Source organism: Epargyreus clarus, unplaced genomic scaffold (genome assembly GCF_041222505.1).
Source record: "Epargyreus clarus isolate Ecla_fem2 unplaced genomic scaffold, WU_Ecla_fem_2.2 ptg000002l, whole genome shotgun sequence".
Lineage (NCBI taxonomy): Eukaryota > Metazoa > Arthropoda > Insecta > Lepidoptera > Hesperiidae > Epargyreus > Epargyreus clarus.
In genome coordinates, this window is record NW_027332210.1 from 8817072 (window position 1) to 8838449 (window position 21378).

The 21378-nt window shown below is 34.7% G+C and overlaps 2 protein-coding genes across 2 annotated transcripts in view; one reads left to right on the forward strand and one right to left on the reverse strand.

Annotated features, from left to right (window-relative positions):
* Window positions 1–10635, reverse strand: part of LOC140747374 (succinyl-CoA:acetate/propanoyl-CoA:succinate CoA transferase) — a 31243-nt gene extending 20608 nt beyond the window's left edge. Inside the window, exon 1 of the mRNA XM_073079800.1 lies at window positions 10234–10635. Coding sequence (XP_072935901.1) covers window positions 10234–10408 — 175 coding nt within the window. The 5' untranslated portion in view covers window positions 10409–10635. The remainder of the gene's footprint in view (window positions 1–10233) is intronic.
* A 5832-nt stretch (window positions 10636–16467) lies between these two features.
* LOC140745139 (cytosolic beta-glucosidase-like) lies at window positions 16468–20211 on the forward strand. Its single transcript, XM_073076913.1, has 5 exons — window positions 16468–16592; window positions 16883–17553; window positions 17785–18093; window positions 18500–18744; window positions 19982–20211. The coding sequence occupies exons 1-5, from the start codon at window positions 16508–16510 to the stop codon at window positions 20196–20198; spliced, it is 1527 nt and encodes a 508-aa protein (XP_072933014.1). The 5' UTR covers window positions 16468–16507; the 3' UTR covers window positions 20199–20211.
* The last annotated feature ends 1167 nt before the right edge of the window (window positions 20212–21378 follow it).

Sequence of the window (21378 nt, forward strand, 5' to 3'; positions counted from 1 at the left end):
TATGTTTTTCTGTGCCGGAAGACATCTTAGCTGTTTAGTTGTTTGGCGATCGTTGTGATGATGTGTGATCGCAGTCCATAAGTTCGCACGGGGTCGCGGGAACCCAATACCTAAATTGAAGTCCATGGTCCCCTTAAAGTCATATAATGTTTGCTTTTATTGATTTTGCCTGTGCCTTGTCTGTTAGAACGTCACTTTACAACTAATTTTACAAAACTTTCCCATTGAGCTTGACATTAAATTTCTACCATTTCTGATTCCAATGTACCTAATATCGAAATATGAAAAAATGTTTACACCCTCAAGTCAAAAGAGCACAATTAAATTTTTGAATAATTTTTATACCACAGAAACGCACTAACTTCATGACCGATTTCATACACGACAAAACAGACTTATATAACGCCAGGGTAGGCCTAACTGCGCAATGAAATAATCATTCTAAATGAATTGATTGGCTTGGAACCATTAGATTGTCTTGGATTGCTGCCATTGAGCGATGCCAATGGCAGGTCAACTAATTGATTGTTTACAGTTCAACCAATTTAATAAACAAATAAACATTTTTGTCACTACGATCAATTTTGATGTGAGCTTACAGATACACGCGAAGAGAAGTGGGAGAACCCTTCGTGGTTAGTCTCCTGAGGTACCATCACCGCACCAATTTCCATCTTATAACAGTGTCAACCACTACTATGTAATGGTAAGGTAATGAAAGAGAGATATTATTTGAAGGTGGTAGAACCCTTTGTGGTTCGACTCCGGCGGCACCACCGCCACACCTATTTCTACCTAATAACAGCAGTGTTAGGCGCTGCTGTGTTCCGGTTTGAACCGGGTCTGGTAAGGGAGACAGACTTTTCCGAGGCGTTCCAGCTTAGTTCTCAGGGGTAGCAGCGCATCTGTGGCTGACCTTAGGTGGGAATATCTAATCCTATCTGGGGTTGATTACAGATGTCCATGGGCGGCAGTAGCCACTTACCATCAGGTGGAATGTATGCTCGTCTGCTACTCCTATATTATAAAAAAAAACATGGCATTCAAATTTAATTCTCAGAGGTTCAGCTTTCAACCTCTTCAACTTTTCAATTATCTCTTCCTATAACGGTGAAGAAAATCTTCGCGACGAGACCATCGCTTCATCGATCGTTTGCAATCAACAAGTGTGGCTGATGATGACCTACACTCCTCTCAATCTAAGACCTCTGGCCAGCAATGGGTCAGTAATAGACAATCATCGAACCGGGAACATTTATCTTGGCAAACAGGTATGAAGAACACTACGGCATATTGGCCTTTTAGTCACATGCAAATGGTCCATGAAGCGACCGCAAAATGTTTCCAGCTTTACAATTATTATCCAGCTATTGTCACATAATGTCCCATAATCGTTGCAAATAGCCGTAAATTTTGTAGTCAGGTAATTCAAAAACCACAATTTATTAATAGCTATAACAATTCTATTAGACTTTTAACTACTACAGTATTGGTAAATATAAATCAGTTTCTAATACTCCAAGTTCATGAGTACACTTCATTTTGAGTTTGTCAGGACACAGTGAAACATTCTGGTAGAATTTGAAAAATTGTTGACCAACAAATACAAATTACAGTAAATGTTATCAAGTCATTCCCGAAGATATGGACATCAGAATAATACTGTAAGTTCTTTTTTTATTTTGAAACAAAATATTCGGGATTTTGAATTCAGCCTAGACCACGCAATTTTCATCACGTCACCCTTTATTTACGATAAAAAATAATGTGATGAAATCCTATCAAGTATTCAATAGTAAAAAGTCATATTTAGACCAAAAGTATTACCTACTTACATACGAACTATCCAATTTGTCCCTGTAGTTCCGGTACAAGAATAGGGCTACGGTATCCCCTGCCTGTCGGCGACTAAAAGGGGGCTTCCGGGGTTGCGGGCGGCAAGAGTGGGAGCGAACCGTCCAGTATGCTACCCCGGGAAGGACGGCGGTATGTGTGGTCGCATACCGTCGTAATCACCAGATGTTTTGGGAGGAGCGTACGCTCCCCCAGGGCAGAGCCCGATCCGGGCATCGCGCTTGGAGGACTCAGGTTGTGTTCCGTCGGAGATCCCGGTGTTCTCCAACAAGCGTTGAGGAAGGCCGCCTGGGGGGCTTTAGTGCGGTAAAAATCCCACATAAACCGGCGTCGCTCCCACGTCGTCGGGTACCTTTTGAAGGTTTCCCCCTCGAAAAGAAAAAAAAAAGAACTATCCAATTACGGACTGCCGCAAAGTATATTTTTCGCCAAAAAAAAAATAAAGCCGAAAGCCGCCGAAGTAAAAACTTCAGAGTAATAACACATTTATTTTGTGGTAATAATTGATCGAAGTTACGTGTACATTAGATATATGAAATGTGGATATTATTCACGGTACGCACAGCGAAGAAATCTACATGCCTGAGAGTTCTCCGTAAAGTTTTCAAGTGTTTGAAGTTTGCTCCACACTTGGAATTTCAAACTATGACCTAAATCCATCTCTTTCAAGAGACCTGAGTCCAAAACGAATATTGGTGTCACTAATAATAAAACAGTAAAAATATGTTATAGGATCCGTAAGGCTCAAGATTCCAGATAAACTTTAGCACAAAACCTTGCAGATTTATCTCTCTGCAGTATTGCGTAACTGAACACAATACTGGTTATATAAGAGTCTGTAGGCCTTTTTAATTGTACTGATTACTCTTTGGAATAAACATTACTTTTTAATAAGTAGGTAACTATGTCACAGGGTTTGGTATATTATAGGTCTGTGGGTATATTATTTTAAATCATCAACTTATCATTATCCCATTACAGGGGTACGGTACATTACTCTTTTCAAGGATTACCTATGCTAAAGCGGACCACGTTGGCCAAGTACGGATTGATTAACTTTACTTAATTATAAGCACTATCTACTTTTTTTTTTTTTACGAGGGGGAAACCTTCAAAAGGTACCCAGTGTCGTGGGAGCGACGTAGGGTTATGTGGGATTCTTACCGCACTAAAACCCCCCCGGTGGCCGTCCTCGGCGCTGCGTAGAGGGCTCCGGGCTCTCCAAAGGAACGCAACCGGAGCCCTCTTAGCGCGTTGCCCCGTCGGGCTCCGCCCAGGTGAGCTTGGCTTGGCTCGCCACACCGTCTGGGACGGTATGCGACCACACATACCGCCGTCCTTCCCGGGGCCGCTGGCTGGGCGGTTTGAGCTCCCACTCTCGCCACCCGCAACCCCGGAAGCCCCCTTTTAGTCGCCTCTTACGACAGGCAGGGGATACCGTAGCCCTATTCTGGTCCCGAAACTACAGGGACACAGCGCCGGGGGCCTTTACCCACGATAAGCACTATCTACTAGACGGATTTTAACATGAGCTGTCATTGGATTCTCTAAATTGTGAGTGACATAGGATGGACATAGGCTACATTAAACTTGTATTCAGTTATTCTTAAACAGTCTGGTATTTGTTTTATTAATAATTAATACTATTTTACTTTGAAAAATTGTATGTCGGGCGTTCAAGTACTAGTTAAATTAAACAAAACTTTAGTTAATAAGAGAACAATTGAGCAATTAAAGATAAGATTAAATTTACTCTTAACGTAAGATGAACTTGACCTGTTTGCGTATTTATTATCGAACTAGAACAACGATATTAAATATGTATGAATACGCGTAATGTTATACAATAGTTTTTGTTAACAAAGTTAGGCGTAATAGTATTGAAATGCATGTGTTTTATTGATAAGGGCGTATGTTGTCATGCCCTTTGTATGTTGTTCGTTTTACAACAGTTTTACAACGAAACGGTTTACATGTTAACATTTAAGGGTTAACATGTCTACATAAAAACGAACATGGTAAAAAAACATAAAAGTACAAATTTAGGTGGAGCATCTATTATTAGTTTTTTTTTTGTAGTCAACTTTTGTTCTAAAAATATTTTAGGGTCTCTACGTAAAGTGTTTATCATTTATCTGTAGACATTGAACATGACAGGTATGAACCTTGGAGAGGACATAATATTTTTATATCATATTATTGACAGCCACTACCCGTATCCACGCGGCCGTGTTACGATAGATATAAATATATTTATATTTTTTTATAATACAGACGAGTATGCAGTCCATCTGATGGTAAGTGGATGCCGCCCATGGACATCTGTAATCAACCCCAAATAAGATTAGATTCCTACCTGAGGTTGGGCACAGCTGAGCCCCTACCCCTGAGGACTAAGCTGTGAAAAAGTATAACTCCCTTACCACACCTACAATATACACAATTGTATAGGAAAATATTGTCTGCCACGGCCCATGCCTGGCACGTTCAATGTCTGTAGACATAAACGGGGCCTTATTACCGCTAACAAATCATTCCAAAAACAAATATTTGAACAGTCTGCATGCACTTAGAAATTCTATTAAATCATGACTTAATTTTTGTAATTAAATACAGACATTGTAATACAATTACAAGCTAATTCGTGCAGACTCGGACGACAGCAAAATGCTAATTTAATCCTCTTTACGTGTCGCTGCTAGCCTTCTATTAGCACGTCTACAGGTAAGTTTTCCTTTATACCTAACCTTGTAATGTTTGTCTTACTTTTACAAATCCGCATAAATTACGTTTTACACTCTGAACATTTTAAAGATAGAAGAAGGTAAGAACCATAATAAAATAAGACGTAGAACGCTCTGGTGGACTACGGCACCATCACTGCCATACCAATTTCTCCTAATACTGCTTAATAACGGCAGTGTTAAGTGCTACAATGTTCTGGTTTGAAGGACATACATTCCCGAGGCATTTCAGCTTAGTCCTCAGTTGAGGACGTGTCAAAAATATGAGCGGAACACATGTTGGAGGTAATATGTATGGTGATTCGTGTATATTTATATTTTGTTACATATGCACGACTGCACATATCCTATGTACGGGGAATGGGGCAAATTGCATGGGTTGAACTATATACCATCATACATTGTTAGTGGAGTGTTGCAAACTAGTTTTATTCCTAACTTCAGAGTATTGATTTCCGCACAGTAATGCATGATACTATTATACTACCTATCGTCTATTGTTACTACGTTATTTACTCGGCCAACGATAATGACATGGGTATTATGCGGGTATATAGGTACGTTTGTATAATACATATGTAAAGGAAAACTTTACAAATTGAGTCATAAGAACCAGTTTTGAATATCGCATTGACCTCTTCGCATACTTGTGTTTTGGCACATACTGTACGTAATCTTCAACCTGTGATAATACGGAATAAAAAGGAAAAAATATCCTTTTTATTTCGTTCAATGACAATATTGCATATTACATAAAGTAATATGCAGATTTTATGAAATAATTTCATGACATACCTACGTGTTATGTAAGTCTCGTTCCCAAAAAAGTATACATTTATAAAAAAATATTACAGAAGAATGGATAAGGTCTCCTTTATGGACTCTACATGTAAAGCCTGTGTGTGTTGTCTTTCAATGTATTCATAATAATAGGTACTTAGTTTATTGCGTAAACGTAACCATTTTTTTCCGTAATTTAAAAAAAAAATACTATTGTATTATATATTAAACGCAGTTCTTAAGCAGTAGAAGGAAAAGACAAAAAATAACGTTTTTAATCGTCAAAAATACTTTCAAGAGAATAACTATAAACAAGTTTTTGTTATTTTTGTGACCTCATACCCGTTTTATCCAAAGTTCAACAGTTATAGATTTTTTCGATTATCTTATATATACAATTCTCTTGTCACAATGTTAGTCACCGTACTCCTCCGAAACGGCTTTACCGATTTTCACCAAATTTTATACGCATATTCAGTAGGTCTGAGAATAGGCTACTATCTATTTTTCATACCCCTGAGTCATAAGGGCTTTTTCCCCTAACATTTTTTCATTTATATGGCAACACAACGTTTCCCGGGTAAGCTAGTATAAATATAAATATTATAAACTGCAACGTAATGCCAATTGATAGCAATCGTTACTTTGTATTTTGTTAGTGACCACAATAAATGCCTAAATTCCTGAGGTATTCCCGGAGTGCTGACATGGGGCTCTTCAAAAGAGGTGCAAAAAGAGCTCTCATACAAAGCCGGCGATGCATTCGACTACTCTGGTGTTGCAAATGTCCATAGGTGGCGTTGACTACTTTCCATCAGGTAGTACGTCTGCCTAATCGTTAGGTTAAACAATAAAAAATAGACACACCCATCTTCTACATTTAGTCAAATAGATGCTCCTATCTTACGGGAAAAGGGGGAATAGTGGTGTTCTTATTAGTGATCGAAGATAGTGGTATTATAATTTGGTGGAAATGCACTCTTTCGTCGTTTGTTTCAAAAACTACTTCAGAGCCATAGATGTATTTTGCAGAGCGAACTAGATATTTCCCGCTAATTTTAATGTATGTATATTATTTTAAAGCTATGCCGGCGCCAGGCAGCTAAAAACGTGCGAATTTAAATAAAGCAACACACTAAGGATGTTTATCACATGTGTTCGAATATTTACATGTAGTTATTACATTTGGCGCAGGCCTTAAAATCTCTGAACAAGATGGCACTTGAAACTTATGCAACAAAATCCATAGAGTATGTTTACTTATATAAATATTTGTACTTATATGACGTCAGAATGGTCCGAAATTGCTTCGTAATTGCTGCATTTTCATTTATCATGTATTAACATAATTATCCTGTGATAAAATAAAGAGATTCATTGTACACAAATATAGATAATATGTGGCATGTTTAAGGAAATTTTATATTGCTATGCAACTTGCATATACTTTTTTGTCAAGGGATGGATATTTTTTCCTAAGTTTGATTGTAAAATCTCGTAATAGAACTAGTAAGAAGAACCTTCGAATTATTGGTAAAATGTGCAGAATGGTAGAACCCCTGTGGACAAATTATAAAAAAATAAAATTACGAAAAATTGATTTTTTTAACTTACCTATATATTTTCATTAATATAATTTCATCAGACATAATGTTATGTTACCTATAATTTTATAAAGTATGAGTCTTGTCTAAGTTCATGTATTATCATTTATAAATACTTCTATAAATAAAATACAAATATTTTATGACAACATATCTGATTAATGCTGATTTAGAGATAAATACCTACTTATAACATAACCGGTGATAACCGGTTTATCTGGTTAAAAGTACCTAAGCCAAAATGATGACTTTTAATATTGCGGAAAACTGCTGATTGATCTTTATTTCTGTTCCATTAAAAGTGAATTCCATTAAAGCAGGTGTCGCGATAATAGTGCTATGATAAGAAATATTTTAATCAAAGCAAGAGGAATTACGTAATTTAATTATTTATTTAATTTGACAATGAAAATAATAGGAAAAAATTTAATACTTATTTTGATTTATAAAACCATTTATAAATACAAATTACGACAGAAAGCGAAAAAAATTACAGCATTTTGCAATTTGTTTCGTTTCAGCCATAGATTAGTAAAGATACTTCGCCGCCTTGAAATTGAATAAAGCCACAAACGGTTTATTTTAGTAAGTTATTTTTTTGAATTCTTGACAAATAAAAACATTTTTAGAGAAAATTTACGAATAAATAACTAATACTGCGTAATTTACGTAATAAATAAATAATTATTTCAAATATTTTAGGGACATTTTAGCACGGAGACGTGGCAAAACTTTTTACGCAACTATTTCATTTCTAAAAACTGGGTACGTTTTCTTGTTAGGAGTGAGTAATCTTTACTAATCTATGGTTTCTGCCCACTGTGAGAATGTTTTTTTTCTTTTTAAAACTGAAATAGCATACCAGCATTGCATTTAATGAGGTATATCTGTTATCAACTAAATTCCTTGAATAATAAATTATAGTTTAAAATCTAAAAACCATGCTAAAACCGTAATCCTGACGATCCAGATGAGGAGAATGGGACAAAATCATTAAAATCGTGTATTGTCATCGGTTCTTGATAAGTGTTCGATATTTTAAATTATTTGGTTCGAAGGGGGTAAAAATCGAGTTCAAAGATTCCTTTACATACATACAGGTCAAGCTAATTTGTAAAGCCTTCTGAATACATGTAGAACAGGAGGTAAGTTAGATTAAAATAAGAAAAAAATATCCTTCATCCCTTAAACATCTTCAAACTAACCCTTCTCTATGTCTTTTACCACCACCTTTTAGTTCTCAGAGCCCAAAAGGGTGTTGTTGCCTACTTTCAGAATCACAGATTTAAAGGCAATACTTTAACTTTAACCAACCAACCCACGTATTGTGACCAGTTTGTTACGACAATTATAAATATTAATTACAGTTTATAATAAGTAATGATAAAAACTTCGTAGATAAAATATGTACAAAAAATATAGTTTATTATTTAGTATAAATATAATGAGGAAAACATCAAATGGAATGTTTTTGAACTTTGACCGGTTTGAAAAGTACAATTAAAAAATACATATTTCAACTTTAGAGCAATAATTAACTTCTTTTTTAATGAATGTTTGGACATTTGGTGAATCCACTAAACATTAAAATAATGAATTGTTTTGTTTGATGTACTTGACCACACAAACTCTTATATACTTGCTATTGTTAGAAATATATTCAAATTATTTTACTATAGTATTATTTTAATTATTTCCTTATTTTTTTTGTGCTATTTTCATGATGTTAAATTGATTGATTTTTATTATAATAAGTTCGCATTTATAAAGTCACTGGCTGGATTGTATAGTTAGCATGAAAAAAGAAAAACAATGGTCATTATGTTTGAGTTGTATTTTAAATCGGCATAATAAAAGTTGTGCATTAGTTCAAAAAATAGTTTTAATCTTTCAAATTTTTTTTTTTTATAATATAAGGGTAGCAGATGAGCATGCAGTCCACCTGGTAAGTGGCTATTGTCGCCCATGGACATCTTTAATCAACCCCAGATAGGATTAGGTATTCCTACCTGAGGTCGGCCACAGATGCGCCGCTACTCCCTGAGGACTAAGCTGGAACGCCTCGGAAAAGTCTGTCTCCCTTACCACACCCTTCAAACTGGAACACAGCAGCGCCTAACACTGCTGTTATTAGGTAGAAATAGGTGTGGCGGTGCCGCCGCCGGAGTCGAACCACAAAGGGTTCTACCACCTTCAAAATCAAAATTCAGAAGTGGGTAGATGTCACATCTCCAACTATAAACCAGCAACACCCATAAATGTATGCATGCAAATGTTTTTCATAAAACCTAACATTAAGTACATGTTAAGGTGGTAGAACCCTTCTTGATTCAAATCTGTAGACACCATTCCCACACATATTTCAGCCTCATAATAAACAGTATTTAGAGCTACATACAAGTTTGATGGGCTGTGGTGAGGTATGTCAACTTAATCCACAATAATTGTATGGTATCCATGGTTGCCCTCATATTACTGTCTTCCAATTTGAGGCTGATTATAGGTGTGGTAGAAGTGACCACTTTCCACCAGTTGGACAGTACATTTACTATTCCAATTTTGGTATAAAAATGAATAGAGATGGTGGTAATGATAATGTGAGGTATTTTAATTTATCCACAAATATAGTATAGCATCTTTGGTCACCCTCAAGAACTACTGTCATCCTATTTTGGATTGATTACAGATATCTAGGGTTGGAAGTGACATTTACCATCAGTTGGATTGTCAGCTCATTTGTTATTCCAATTAAAAAAAAAACTGTGTAACAGACAATTATGTGAATACCCAAAATCAGACATAGCATAGTAATTACTGCCATAATAGACCTTCATAACGTAAGAAAATTATCTATTAACAGTATTAAATATTCATTTAACTTGTACTTTGGACCAAACCAGTCTGAAGGGTCAACTAGCAGTAGGTCGGTTATTGATTGCCTGACCTACATAGAACTCCCTTTAATAGGTGAATGAATAACAACGAAAGGGATTCAAAGGGAAAAATATAGATTTAAAAATAGTTACGTTCTTTTCTTTTGTTTATCAAGTGATTTTCTTTTCTTTTTGTGGTTTTGTAGCTATTGCTAAGCTCAGTGTTATCAATAAAAAACAGTATCTAAAATTGTTTAGGTTTTTTTGGTCAAATCTCGACCACTAGGGTATAATAACACTTGTATCAAATCGTTACCGCCCAAAAATATTCACGATAAAAATGAGTACCTACTCGATACGTAAATAGATCCAACTTACCGGATTTTAGGGTTCTTTCGAATGCATCCTTAGCAGTCACGAACTCAGGTTTCCTGTCCAAAGGCTGTGATAACGATTGTGTGTACGTAAAATAGGTATTCGACTTAATAGTCTGCAACGCGGCGCCTAGTTTACCGATGTTCCGGTTGGGAATTATCTTGCCTATTACCGACATGGCTGTTATTTTTGGAATATTGGATTTTTAAAATCAATAATATATACCTATTTAACAATTAAGTAGTACAAGTTTAGTACTATAACTTTAAATACGTATTATTAAACCCAATTGTTTACACTAACTACAACTCCGCGCCTAACGCACTGACCCGCCCGCGCTCAATTGAATCAAGCCGATAGTGCACGAACGTTCTACGAGCGCGCCACTGGCAAGCAGACAAAAAATAAGTCAAGGCGTTCATTCAATGACGAACTGACAGCTGGCGCCTGGCACAATCATGAAGTTATAGGTAAATATGGAGAACACACTTCGAATACCTACTTGAAGCAAAACCTATGTATCACCATCTCGCTCTCTGTGGGCAGACCCTCTCTGTCTAAGTAGGGTAACCTTTATTTATTTTGGCACATAGGGCCAATGTTGCCACTAGAGTTGCGCAAAATGTATCACTAAAGTGAAAAGAGTGATATATATCTTTTGAACTCAGTGATATATATCACTCTTTTAGCTCAATATCTCACTTTAGCTCAGTAGCTCTGTAAAGATACGCGACATTTTATATCAGTATATCAGAGAATCAGATCAAAATGTTTTGACAACATTTTTGATTCCTATAATTAATACAAAACTGGCAAGAAATTATATATGAATTATCAGAGCCAACGCTATTTGTATATCCCGGTTTCCATGTTCTTAGCAATAAAATATTTTAATTTAGTGTTTAATACGTAACCGTAACTGTTATATATCTCAATCAACGCATTTGACTCGAATCAGGCTCACTACTCACTCTCAGTCAGTCGCTCATTTGACTCATCGCTCACTCGCGAGCTAGTATAACACTGTTGAGTTGAAGATCTTATATCCGGAATCGTTTGAATCTATGAACTAAACCATGTGATGCGGATATAAAGATATAATTCAAATCCGTCGGAGTTGATGAGTGATTAGCTCTTTGGTGAAGATATATATCTTTTATATCACTCACTCGCGAGCTACACAATTCTAGTTGCCACATTACCGAATCCTTAAGAAATGGGATTATAATTCGTTGAATTGCCAACCCAGATATGCATACGTGACCTACGATTTTGGGATTTTCAATTGAACTAATCATAGTTCAAGTATTTATTTAAAGGTAAATTATTTGACAGTGTTTAACTTCTGGTTAGGCTAGTGTGGTTACTAATTCTAAGAATTTTCTAGGAGATTTAAAGAAGAAGATAGCAATACTATAGTCCACACTAGAAAGAGAGGTCGGCCCACAGAAAGCGGGATGGAGATACGTAGGTATTTGCCTCAAGATTTTGTTCTAAGTCTGGCCTCCATATTTACCTATAACTTCATGGGCACAATAGAAATCGAAAACAAAACCGTCATTGACAGTGACGTAAAATACAAAGTGACAGTGACATCCCTACGTTCCATTATTTAATTTAGATTTATTTCATCCATATTAACAATATCATTTTCATTACTCTCTTGTTTTAATTACAGAATTAGTATTAACAAATTTTAATAATCGTCTAGTAAGAAAATAGAGAACAATACTAAATCGACAACATTTTTAGACATACATAAATAGTTAGATACCAGTGTTGTCACCTTCTTTTTTTGAAGTTTCCGCTCACAATGACTGAAAAGGTTACTATTCTCTAATTTATACCACACGGTTTCTTTTTAAAAACATGAAAATTCTATAGCCTTATGTGTCAATACCAGTATAAGTTACTATATTCTCTGATCAATACTATTCAGATACGGAGATTTTCTTTGTAAACGTTTCATAACTATTTACAGGTTTGTTTTAACATTTGATCAGTAAATTACTCCAGTACTCCACATAATAATGAGGATTGATTAAACTTTAAGTAATAGGGAATATGCATGTGATTTAGGGTTTGTACACAAAACTGCGATGCGACGTCGCATCGCAAAAATCTGCGAGCTCCCTCGACGCATCGCAAGAACTTGCGAATTGATTCGCATCGCACAGTGGTTGTTGTTGTTGGTCACCCTGAGAGACGCTACGCCGCAAGATATCGCATCGCAGCAATTCGCATCGCAATTTTCTGCGTTGCGAATTCGCATCGCGTCGCATCGCAGTTTTGTGTTCGAGCCCTTAGATTTTCTTGGTATTTTTTTCGTCGGTACTTTATGGTCCTGAAATTACATGTAAACAATTATTTATTATTTATTTCATATTAAAATGATTAAAACTTTGGTCAAAAATCGTAAATTATGCGAGTGAAATTCAAATTTGCAAAACGCGAATATTGGTCGAATCGAAACATGACGTCACGCTGCGTGATACGATGTTAATCGGCGTCGATATTCATACTGTTTCAGAGAAAATTGTTTTTATTTATATTCCTGTAGTGTTTTTTATTACCTAGTGCGATTTTACTATATATTTTATTATACTATATTATAAGGAAAAATCAAGAAGTTGAAAGTAGTTTTGTCAAAGCACAATCGGACTATTTAATAAAAATATGCAAAAATGGATAAAGAGGTTTTTATGCATAGTTAATTCAGAAATAATTAAATGATCATAACTTAAATGTTTTTAACATTCACTTATCTTAATAATATTATAATAAATTTTGTATGTTTTAAATGATAGTTTTTGATGCACAAGTCGATTGGTACTTACCAAACGAAGTAGATGATCAGTGTAATATTTTAAAATTATTTACCTTAAATTATTGTTTGTTACAGTAAATGCAAATGTTAATGCGATTTTGGAAATACTTTATCTGTTTCTTATAATCTTCCACCACTTTTTTCGTATTTTCGCATCATTTGCAACAGAAATAAACACAATATAATGTGTTTATAGTAGTGTTTTTGCACAATAACTCTATGAAATATATTATCTAAAGTGGTTATTTAACCTTTCCCATGACGTAAATAGCGATGAAACCTGAAAACCTTAAATAATTACTTTGTGTGCATACAGTTACCAACACACAACACGCTCCGTGACGTCATTCAAAGAGCGCGAAAATGTCAAATTTTATCGATACTTTAAATAATTAAAAAAAATATATATGTATAAATATATATATGTTAAAACGAAGTGATAAATGATTTAAAATAAAAATGTGCATATTTCCTATTAATTTGGAACATGTTATAACGATCTTGTCTTTATCTTTTCTTATCCGTTTGATTATTTCGCAAGAACTTTATTGTTCTTTATAGGTCATAAGAGTAAAAATTAAAGTTTATTTGTAAAAAAATACCTTTAGTATTGTATTTTTTTGTAATTAATACCCATGTAGATAAATTTACACATTTTGTGTATATGTAAAAGGGATGTGTGCATAGAAAATGACTCTTATTTAATGGGACACAAATAAGCAAAATTCTGTTACATTATTTATTTCCTGTCTGTGTTATTTGCATGAAATGTTTAAAGAAAAAACAACGAATTGTACCCTGAAGCCGGAGTGCCGGCAGAAGTGAAAACTTGAATATTAACGTTGTGTATTTTTGATATTTTGGAATGGTTAGGGAATAATTTCGCAAGAATTGCTTTAATTATAAGTACAAAAGTAATATAATTTATATGGTAAAATACAATATTCATTTATGGCCCTATCGTACATAAACATGACAGTCTTATGAATTTTCGATCAGGTAACGTGTCCAGACAGGAGTTTAACATTTTTACCCATCACAAAAAGTACACAACGCCGTTAAAGAAGTTTCACTTGAAAAAATGTGTAAATATATATGTATATGTAAGTCAGTCCAATATTTTTATTAAATTTGATAAATTATTTGATGAATAATATTAGACTCTGAAGGATTTTGTAGGTCACAGGTATTTTTTGCAAATGGCTGGCATGGAGTTTTTACTGAGTGGTAAGGCATGTGTTCGCCAATCGATAAATACAAGATTACGGTAATCTTCCAACAATAATAGGTAAGTTAATACATAATTCTGATAATTTTTAGTCCTCTTGACCGTCAACTTATGATAGGGTTGTCGATATTGATTATTATTAATAGATATTCGTTGTCAACCCATTACTGTCTCACTGTTGGGCACAAGGCTCCTCTGAGAATGAGAAGGATTAGGCCATAGTCCGCCACCGGCCAAGGGCTTGTTGGTAAACTTCGCATGCCCTTGAGAACTTTTCTTTTTAGATCTCTCAGTTATACAGGATTCCTGATGATATTTTCCTTCACCGTTAAAGCAAATGATAAATTATTTCTAATAGGGATATAAATCAGAGGTGCCTGGGATTTGAACCTTGGACAAATCGATCGAGAGGCTACAAGCTATCTTTGCTTATAATAGACATGATTATCCATTTTATGAATTTAATTTCGTGCTACGTATTTTTATTCGATTTTTTTCTAAAATGACAACATATAAAATTTTCACAGAATGTGGTAAACTGATAACAAAATTAGGATAAAAACTACTTTGTAATAATTTGGTATACATTTTAACCATACAGTACGCATCACTCTCGCTCCCACCTAGGATAGGATGCTCATGCAAAAAGAAATATATACACTACCATACATAGTACATACCACCACCAACATGTATTTCGCTACAAAATAAAGCATCAAGATAAGTTGACTCTACGACGGTTTGAAGGTAGTAGAACTCTCTCATGTTTTATTCCGGCTCTTGAGCTTTGAACTGTGTACCCATTTGCTTCTTAAAATTATAAAAAAATATAAAATTTTGACTTCAATTTCAAAAGCCGTCTTCAATTTCAAATCTGATCGTAGGATGAAATATAGCGCAAACATTCTTTACTCGTATGCGTAAAGGACAATGCACTTTTAACATTGTAAGTAATTATGCACCAATAAACTACAACTTTATCATATTAATATAAGATAAGCTACAGTCTAGCAGCCCTATTGTTTGCATGAGCTCAAGATAATCGACAAAATGATAACATAAAGCTCTTATATTTATATAAAATAGTACGCAGATGAAAGGACTTCCAATAATTAGAAGTCAGTTATAAGATGTCGACGTTTTACAAAGTAATTTTGATAGTTTCGTATTTGCGGTATGTACTTATATATTTATATATGTAATATTTTGAGAGTGAAAGTGAAGTGAGTTGATTTTAAAACTTTCGGCTTCAACCCTTTTCATGTCCCTGACAGAAAGCATTCCTCGCAACTAGACAAGGCCTGGGGCACATTTAATTACGTTGCTCAAGTAGTGCAAATTAGTAGATGGTTTTATGCATCAGTTTTAGTGGCCGGTGTGGAATGAATTTAAACTGTTTAATAGACTTCCGATGTTATTTTATTAAATTACTTAAATACATTTATTTTCAAGAACACAGTTATTACATGGTTGGTAAATACAAAGTGCGTGTATCTTACCGTCCCAGTGATGAAGAGGTATGCAAATTAGGTACAATAATACTGGTGATTGGAATGCTAAATTCAATTACAACGACTGGATTTTTATGATTAGTTAATGCACTCTTCGAATCATAGAAGCAAACATGAAATTTACTCATCAACTCTTAACTGCACTCTGAAGGTAGAACCCTTTATGGTTCGACACCGGCGGCACCATCGCCACAGCTATTTCTGCCTAATAACACCAGTGCTAGGCGCTGCTGTGTTCCGGTTTGAACCGGGTCTGGTAAGGGAGACAGACTTTTCCGAGGCGTTCCAGTTTAGTTCTCAGGGGTAGCGGCGCATCTATGGCTGACCTTAGGTGGGAATATCTAATCCTATCTGGGGTTGATTACAGATGTCCATGGGCGGCAGTAGCCACTTACCATCAGGTGGAATGTATGCTCGTCTGCTACTCCTATATTATATAAAAAAAAACTTAATTCTTATAGACCGGTATAGGTGAGACAAGTAGAGCTTCAATTCATCAAATTCATAAAAATTAGCACCATGCAGAAATGCCGAAAAATTACTCACATACGTATAAGCGATTTTAATGCGATGTGTGGTAAGCCTTTGTCCACTCTTTTTGATTAGCTGGTGCAGTATACAATTATACATATTTTTTGTGCTTCAAAATTTAATTAGGGGTATTTTTTGTGTAGATTATTATCGGCTTCAGTGATAGGACACAATAAATCTATGACTGGCAAGAGGTTTCCGGATGATTTTCAATTTGGCGTCGCGACGTCTGCTTACCAAATTGAAGGGGCATGGAATGCTGATGGTAAAATGTTTTTCACTTTATTTATTAACTTAACATACACAGATAATATAATATGGGACGATGGATTGTGGGAAACACAGTTCACACATTTATATAAAAAATGCGGAACCCTAAAAATAACAAACATTCAATCTTCCTTTTGTTACCACTTGTACTACATTTCAGTAATATTGTTAATTGCAATTAATAATATTTTCAAACATACTTTCCAGCATTGCTTTATGCAAAAATAGTTGTAGTAGTAGAGCATTCGCAAATTTGCAATTGAAATTGCTCGTCTTTTTTTGCAGGGAAGGGACTATCAATGTGGGATTATTATATGCGAACAGCCCCTGACATGATCGTGGATCACAGCAATGGAGACGTTGCTTGCAACTCCTATTACCTTTACAAAAGGGATATTGAAATGCTTAAAGAACTAGGCGTCGACGTCTATCGTTTTTCCATAGCCTGGACGAGAATTTTGCCTTTCGGCACCGCGAATTATATAAACCCGAAAGGAATCGCTTACTACAATAATCTAATAGATGAACTATTAGCGAACGGTATTCAGCCATTCGTTACAATGTACCACTGGGATTTGCCACAAACTTTTAACGAAAAAGGGGGGTGGCTAACTGAGAAAACTGTTGACTGGTTCGGTGATTACGCAAGGGTTCTGTATAAGAAGTTTGGTGATCGAGTGAAACATTGGGTAACGATAAACGAGCCACACGTTCACTGCTTCTTCAGCTATGGACTCGGCTGGCACCCACCAGGGATCCATTCTCCGGGAATAGGTTTCTACGAATGTGTTAGGAATTTACTCTTAGCTCATGCAAGAGCTTATCATATTTATAACGATGACTTTAGAGCAACGCAAGGTGGTAAAATTGGGATAAGCCTGGATATGGAATGGCCTGTCACTAATAGCAATCTAGACGAAGATGCTGAAGCTGTGCAAGACTTTATGGCGTTTAATGTAAGTTTTCAATATTTAAAAAAGTAGATTCTATAGTTACAAAATCAATAGTAGCATAAGTATCATAACTATCGGAGTGCATGCAAAACTTACATAGGTATCTGTACGTAATTGCTGCAACATTTTTTTTATTACTTTAGGTATTCATAATAAATCTCAATAGTAATAAATTCAGTTTTAAGACGTCGAGTAGGAGGTCATTAACGTTGATTTTGCGCAATATTTTTTCAGATCGATTATTATCTTCAACCGATATTTTCTAAAGAAGGAAACTACCCTGAACGTTTTATCAAACGAATAGCTGATGCCAGTAAGAGACAAGGGTACAATGTATCTCGACTTAGACCGTTCACGAAAGAAGAGATTGTCTATTTAAGAGGATCTGCAGATTTCCTCGGATTGAATCATTATACTAGTAAAGTTGTTTATAGAAACGAGTCTCTTCGTGGTGCCTATGAAGTTCCATCACAGAATGATGATCTGTGGGTTGGGTCGTACGGTGATCCGTCTTGGCCTCATCTCTTTAAACTATGGTTGTATGTGAGTATCATAAAAGTTAATAATGCTAGGAGTTTGTTCGCAGATCCGGCTATCGGATTTAAAGTGTATCAAATATATTACTGCCCTCAAAACTGCGTATCTGATTATTTTAAACTGACCATAAGGTATCGAGGTTTATGTATCGCCATTCAATCGTTAACTTCGGTAAAAATTAAAAATATACACAAAAGTATTTCTCTATCGAACTTCCCTCGAACAGCGCTATCGAAATGCTCTCATATCATTTCTCTGTACGATAACTACAAAAAGTTATAAAAGAAAACTTGTTCCCAAATATTGATTTATTTTCATTATTAAGATTTATTGTGTATAGGATCTACATTAATTGTGTTTGAGTTCCAATTCTATATATACAAATTCCAAAAAATTCGACGTTTTCTTACAGGAGTATCCACCAGGCTTCTACGGTTTATTAATGCACATAAAAAACACGTACGGCAATCCAGAAGTGTATGTCACGGAGAATGGCATGTATACCGAACATGCTACTTCCTTAATTGATAATGAAAGGGTGCAATACTACAGGAACTATCTGAGTGCCTTGCTGGACGCCTTATACGACGGTGCCAATGTCAAGGGGTATTTTGCTTGGAGCTTAATGGACAATTTTGAATGGTCAAATGGATATATGTAAGAAAATATCAATAATGAAATAGTTATCATAAACTATTTAGTATCATCAATAAGATGGTTGGAACTTCTGTGACATACTTCTTCGAAACACTCCAGCTTAGTCCTCAGGGGTAGCGGCACATATGCCGCCGACCTCAAGTAGGAAGCTAATATTATCTGAGGTCGCTAATACTATATGGGGACAGATGTTCATGTGCGGCAGTAGCCACTTACCATCAGTACATGCTACTTACATGCTAGTCTACTTCTTTAATATTAAAAAAGTACGTATCGTTATAGTTTTAATGCTTAATGCATCACTTCTTTCCATTTATATGTATTTATTATTTTAAGAGGATTTATTCCTTACTAGTTTTTGCCCGCGGCTTCGCCCGCGTTAATAAATATAACATACATAAAACTGAAAATTCGTACCTTCAACTTTGCTAAAGATTATCACTTGATCAAATGCATAGTTTACGATTCAATCCTTACTAATATCGATTAAAATAATCGATTTTTTTGGTCCAAAAGATCGATTCTCCGATTAATCGATCTTAGATCGCCATCCCTAGTTCCCGTGGGATTTCCGGGATAAAAACTATCCTATGTCCTTTCTCGGGTCTCAGACTATCTTTGTACAATATTACATTAAAATCGGTTCAGTGGTTTAGGCGTGAAGAAGAGACAACGAGACAGACAGACAGAGTTACTTTCGGTTTTATAATATTGTTAAGGATTAAGGATTAAGCATATTAAGGATAAGGATTTTACGAGTTCTCTTGTTTACATTAATGATGTCCTTGCTTTGTGCACTTTGAGGATAAAATTGTATAGAATGTTTATTGATCAATAATGAAATAAATTTAAGCGATAGCGCGATTATCTGCATTTTATGATGGATTACTATCGATTCCCTGTTATTAACGTCGTAATATTATAATCCGTATCATTTAGGTTAACATATTACTGTCCCATTGCTGGATAAAGGTATCATAGTGAGGTTGTAGGTCATAGTTCCCCGCGCTGGGTATGTGCGAATTGGTAGACTTCTTTGAGGGTTTTTATTTAATAATCCACAGGTGCGTAGGTTCTTCACAGTGTTTTCCTTCACTGTTACAGCAAGTGATAATTGATTTCGCAAATAATTGAAAAATGAGAAATGATGCGTGAGTGGAATGTGATCGAGCGGCCAAGTTTCAACCATTTGGCTATGACTGCAACTAGTACAGTAGTTTAACATATTTCTTTTCAGTTTTCAGTTTGGCCTGTACGCTGTGAACAATAAGGATCCGAATAGGACAAGAACAGCGCGAAAATCAGCTTTGGTGTACAAAGAAGTCATTAGGAGTAGAATCATCGATTATACATATGATGTCAATCCATATGAAGAGCGAAATGGAGGAAGTATACATAGAGTACATGCATTCTTTATATTTTGTTTAAGTGTATACTTAACTTATGTATATTAAAATAGTTTTATAGTTAAATTCTTAGATATAGTAGATTAAATTTTAAATTAAATTGTGTTTAATTAAAGGAAATATTGTGCTTTAAGTATGTCTAGAATCGCTAAGCTAGCTAAGATCAAATATGTTTAAGTGGGATTAAAATAAAAAAAGAGTTAAATTTTGTATACATTTTTTAATTTTGTGTGAGCACATTGTAAACGCCGATGTTGTATTACTTAAACATTGCCCTTTTAATGTATGCAATTTAGTGTATGTAACTCTACACATCGTATGCGCGTTAATCAAATTCAATTAAAATACATTTATATGCGTGTTTTGTGTTTAGAACAAGCATATTTTATAGAAAATTAAGATATGTAATATTTAAGTTTTAAATACCATACAGAATATTCTATTTAATAAATTATTATATTTTTAAAATTTCCTATTCTTTTAATATATTTATTAACTTGATACTCAAGTGTTTAGTTCTTTTATATTTTTACGTACTTATATTAACGGCGCTTGTATGAGGACAGATATGAATTTACTTTTACATTTTACATTTTGAATCACACTAAAAATAACGCGTAAATTACTACTTACTACATAATAAATGGTTATGAAGTAATTGGCGTTTTTTGTAACGAAAGATCTATCTAATAATCTGTAACTAGAATAATAGTACAAAAACATATAAATACGCTCGAATTGAGAAACCTCCTCTTTTTTGTTGTCGGTTAACAAAGTAACAAATAAACATAAGAGCGTATTTATTTGGTTTCAATTTTGCCCAATAAATACACATAGTCAAATACATGGCAACACTTTATCTTGGCAGAATTTTCTTTTTTATATAGTGCCACAGATTCAGTAAGATCAAGTTAGCAAAAGCAAAATTGATATGGTATAAAATGCCATTTCTAAAGAATTACAATTTAATATTAAAAGTTAATGAGTCCTTCTTAAATTAAATATTAGCACGAAACTTCGAATAAAATCACAAATTAAAACATTATCGTTCCAAAAGCAAAATATGACATAGTTTATTGTTATTTTAATTTAATTTGGAGTTGCCATGATTACTTTTTACCCGAATAATGGCTCTACTTGAGTACTTTTTATATATTTTCCATTGGACTAGGGATACAAAATTTAATGCTGAGTTTATTTAATTTAATGGGTTTTAATCGTTCTACCA